General features: G+C 55.1%; 1 protein-coding gene across 1 annotated transcript; it reads right to left on the bottom strand.

Moving 5' to 3' along the window:
• Positions 1-2,164: 2,164 nt before the first annotated feature.
• On the bottom strand, positions 2,165-3,256 carry GPR4 (G protein-coupled receptor 4). Its single transcript, XM_007942902.2, has one exon. It carries the CDS (start codon positions 3,254-3,256, stop codon positions 2,165-2,167), a length of 1,092 nt encoding a protein of 363 aa, XP_007941093.1.
• Between the last annotated feature and the right edge of the window lie 1,469 nt (positions 3,257-4,725).

The following is a 4,725-nucleotide window of genomic DNA, read 5'->3' as shown; positions in this document are numbered from 1 at the left end:
GAGTTGGAATTGACTCTGCACTAATGGGTTTTAGGTTCAAGACCTAGATTGCCTTAAAGAGACTGTTGGTAGGATTATGGATGTCAAAGACAGTTCTGGTGAGGGCTCAGAAGAAAGTGAGGAGAACTGCAGAGAAAGTCTCTTGTCTTAGAGAATACATAGGCGCCGGAAGCAGAATGTTGCTAGAAATACGGAGTGGAAATCTTGCCAGAAAGGTGCTTCTGGTGAGGCTATAAAAGAAAATGCTGAACATGGGACTGGACAGAGAAGGAAGGGTGGTGCTTTTTATGCAGTGGCAAAGAACTTGTGTGAATTATGTTCAAATGTTTGCTGGAAGGTAGAGTTTGTAAGTGATCAGCTTGGATATGTGGCTGATGAGATTTCTAGGGAAGATCTTAAAGGGACTGCATGGTTTTGCTCATAGTAAAATGCAGAAGGAAAGAGGTGGATCTAACAATGACCTGTGTTAAAATGAAAACACTTAAAGATTTGGAAAGTTGTGTTGTACAAATAAGAGGACACGTGTCATAGTATGTTCACTGAGGATGTGGCCTTTGTGGAGTCAGGTCTGACTCCATGGCAGTGTGTTTGGTTTGTTTTGGGTGCCCATTGGATCCTCTTTCCCTCCGGTTTCTCCCATTTGTGATGGAAATGTCTCCCTCCTGCCTGTTCCACCATTGTACTTGGGAAGCAGACAACTTGTATTCAAGATTTCACAGGTTCACAGATGAAGAGGAATCTTGCCCCAGGATGATAGGAATATGCCCGTCTCCTCTGTATTTGATCTGGATAATTCACAAGATGAGATTTGGGACTTAGAGTTGAGATTTAAGACTTTGAGGGTGATGCGATGGGGTGAATGTTTTGTATGTAGGAAGGACATGAATTTTGGGAGGCCAAAGGGTGGAATGTTACGGATTGAATTATGGCCCAAAAATAACATAAGTCCTAATCCCTGCACCTGTGGTTATAATCCCACTAAGGAATGGGTCATCTTTGCTATGTTAATGAGATTGGATTAGTGCAAGGTGTGTGTTGAGTCCATCCCTTACAAGATATAAAAGAGATGAAACAAGCAGTTGGGCAGGCAGAGATGGGGAGGAGAGGTGCAGAGCCACATGAAGATCGCCCACGAGCAGAAGCTCAGAGAGACCAGGGCCTTCCTCCAGAGCCAGCAGAGAGAGAGCCTTCCCCTAGAGCAGTACCATGAATTGGACTTCTAGCTCCCTGGACTATGAGAGAATAACTTCTTGTTTGTCAAAGCCACCCACTTGTGGTAACTAAGACAGCAGGGCTAGGGCTGTCTTTGTCACAGCCTGCCCCCAGCACAGGGCCGGGCAGATAACAGGTACTGGTACCAAACAGATCTTTATTGAATGAATGAATAAATACCCTTCCTCTCTCCCAAGACCCTTTCCCATGCCGGCTCTGCTCAGCCCTCTGCCGAGCAGTCTGCCCTGATTTCCCTTGATTGGGACTCTGACATTCTCTCTCCCCATCCTCTTTCTCCAGGCTTGGAGAATGCGGTTTATCTAGAGGACTCAGCATTGCTTTTTCTGGGTCTCTCTGCACCATATTACTGGGGGGTCTCCCTCAGGCAACATTGAACCTTGTACACTCAGTGACCATTGCCCTCCACCCGTCCATGGAGTCGCAGACATCTCTCTTGTTGAAGAAATAATCCCAAACTACTACTTTTTTCTTTTTTTGGTCTTTATCCAACTGAGACCAAATATTTGACTCAATTTATTTGTCCCCTCATCCAGGAAGCCCTCCCTGATCTGCAGGTTGGGACAGATGTCCCCTTGGACTCTGTGCCAGGCCCCCAGGCTTCTGCATCCCAGCCCTGACCATTCTGTTGACAAGTCTGGCCCCCACTAGACTGACCCCCACGAGGGCAGGCCCAGGGCTGTCTTGGTCACCACCCTGTCCCCAGTACCACCGGGTATAGGGCCGGCCACACTGAAACTGAATGATGAAGGGACCGTTTCCCCAACACAAAGATCATGGCTAACCAGCGACAACATTAACCTCACTCTTTTCCTAGTTTCTTCTATTCTTATGAATATTAACACAAAACTTATTACATACAACTTGCATACATCTGACCAGGAGGGGATGGGATGGGACTTGAGACTTGACGGGGCTCTGGGCAGCCTGGGGGTCACTGTACTGGTGGCGGCAGCATCTTCAGCTGCACCTGGTCCCCCTGCGAGGGCGGGGCCACCGCCCAGCCCGCCGCCACAGCCTTGGCCACGCTGTTCCTCTTGGACGTGAGCGGCGTCTCCAGGGTGAGGGAGGCGTTGGCCATCTCCTGGGGCTTGTCGCTGGCCAGGAAGCGCAGTAGGTTGTGCAGGGCCTTGGCCACATCGCTGCGGGCGCCCTCGTTGACGAGGCAGTACAGGATGGGGTCGGCCACGCAGTTGAGGCTGGTGAAGGCCAGCGAGCTGTGGTAGGCCGAGAAGACACGCTCTTCGAAGCCGCAGTCCCAGGGCCGGCCCAGGTAGACGGCGCTGCGCGACAGCAGGAGCACGTGGTAGGGCGCGAAACACCCCAGCACGATGGCGATGAGGCTGAGCGCCAGCCGCTTGATCTTGGCCTTCTCCTGGCGCTCGGTGGACAGGCTGCCGCGCACGGCGCGCAGGATGCCGCGGTAGGACAGCAGCATGAGGGCCCACGGGAAGAGGAAGCCCACGAAGACCCGGTAAAGGTTCATCCAGGCCACCCAGCCCTCCATGGGGAACTTCTCGAAGCAGAAGGTGTGGTTGTAGCGGTCGCGGAAGAGTTCGTCGTGGAACAGGGGCACCGAGTTGGCACCCAGCTCTGTGGCCCAGACCACGGAGCTCACGGCCACGGCCGTCTTGACCCGGCGCAGGCGGGCGAAGCGCAGCGGGTGGGCCACGGCCAGGTAGCGGTCCACGGAGATGCAGCAGAGGAAGGCGATGCTGACGTAGATGTTGGTGTAGAAGATGAAGCCAAAGAGCTTGCAGGAGCCGGGGCCGTGGATCCAGTTGTCGTGGTGCAGGAAGTAGTCGACCCACAGCGGCAGCGTGCAGATGTACAGCAGGTCGGCGATGCTCAGGTTCATGAGGTACACGCCCAGCTCGTTGCGCTGCTGCACCTGGCGGTAGGCCGCCCACAGGGCCAGGCAGTTGGTGGGCAGCCCGACGCCGATGACGAAGATGTACAGGGAGGGCGGGAAGAGGTGGTCCATGCGCGAGTCCACGTGGCAGCCCTCCCACGTGCCGTTGCCCATCCTCGGGGCACTGCCCCTGGCCCACGGGGGCGGTGGGGACACGGGGGGCGGGAAGCCATCAGGCCCCCCTGAGCCCCCTCCTTGGAGGCTCAGGGGAACATGGTGGGTGGGAGGCTGGCCCCGGCGTGGAGACGAGGTGGACCGAGAGACGCGGGGCAAGCAGGGCAGAGGCTGAGGAGGGAAGGTGGGGAAGGTGGCAGGAGGGAGGAAGTCACAGCGAGAGAGGTGTGGGGTGCGGGATTAGGACAGAAGTGTGTCCAGGGGCTTGTTGCGAGATCCGTTCAGAGCCCACGTGAGGGACTGATGAGTAACCCAAAATCGGCCAACGGGAGTGTTTATAGAGGAGACAGGAAGGTATCAGTGGGGCAGTGTTGAGAGGAAGAAGGTATTTGTAGATGGGCAAGGAAATCAGCGTGACCGTGCCGGAATCGTGGTGGAATGGAATGTTCTAGATGCAGCTGGAAATACCCAGAACGGTGTTGAGATGAGGCAGCCTGCGGTCGGCAAGTGTTGAAAAGGCAACCAGGTGGAGGAGGGTGCTGGCACTTCCGGTGAAAAATAAGGAAATGAAGTAACAGATGAGAAGACGGAGGAAAAGGAGGTGTCCCACGGGGCGCTGGCAGGGGAAGGGCTCAGCCTGGGGAAGGCGCGAAGGGTTTTTGGGAAACAGGAAGGAGGTGAGTAAGGGTTAGATCACACAGGATGGAGTGGGGCGCTTGAAATGGGCAGGGGCGGGGGCTCCAGCTTGGTCCTGGTGGGGGCTGGGGAACTGGGGTGATGCGGTCCCGCCCCACAGCCCAGGTCAGAGTTGACTTTGCAGTGCCTGTGGGGAGAGAGGACAGTGGGTGAGGGGAGGTGTGGACGCTCCTGCTCCCTTCTCTCGACACCCATTTCTGTATCTCCTGCAGGCTGTGGGGAGTGCCCCCCAAGGAGGCAGCTGAGCACCAGCATAAGCGACAGCTCTCTGAAGGCCCAGGTCGGGGGCCAGGTCCGTGTTTCCCTGACGGACACTCAGCTGAAACCACAACCCACATTTTACAACCTTCTTGCAGAAACCATGTGAAACTGCAGACACTATCGTGCTTTAAGGAGCCTCTGATCAGCAGTTACAGTGCTTGGCTGCAAACCAAACGGTCGGCAGTTCAAACCTACCAGCCACTCTGCGGGACAAAGAGGAGGCAGTCTGCTTCCCTAAAGATTTGCAGCCTTGGAAGCCCTATGGGGCGGTTCTGCTCTGTCCTGGTGAGTTGCTATGTGTTGGAATCAACTTGATAGCAGTGGGTTATATCATGCTTTGGGAAATGCTGAACTACTCCAACCCTGGCATTTCATAGACAGGGAGAAGGGGCCCAGAGAAGCTGGGTCACTCCCCTCAAAGACACACAGCAAGGCAGTGATGGAGCCGGGAATGGGAACAGCCTCCCAGGCCTAGCCCAGGGCACCCCGCTCTTGACAGTGGTGATGACGGG

The sequence above is a fragment of the Orycteropus afer genome, unplaced genomic scaffold (genome assembly GCF_000298275.1).
Source record: "Orycteropus afer afer isolate SDZICR_OR568_19922 unplaced genomic scaffold, OryAfe1.0 scaffold00099, whole genome shotgun sequence".
NCBI classification, from domain to species: domain Eukaryota; kingdom Metazoa; phylum Chordata; class Mammalia; order Tubulidentata; family Orycteropodidae; genus Orycteropus; species Orycteropus afer.
The sequence above is the reverse complement of the archived record's forward strand: the minus strand, read 5'-3'. Positions and strand labels throughout refer to the sequence as shown.

What these genes read in the sequence shown, in the direction of transcription:
- GPR4 (XM_007942902.2), bottom strand. Translation starts at nt 3,256, where the DNA reads ATGGGCAACGGCACGTGGGAGGGCTGCCACGTGGACTCGCGCATGGAC.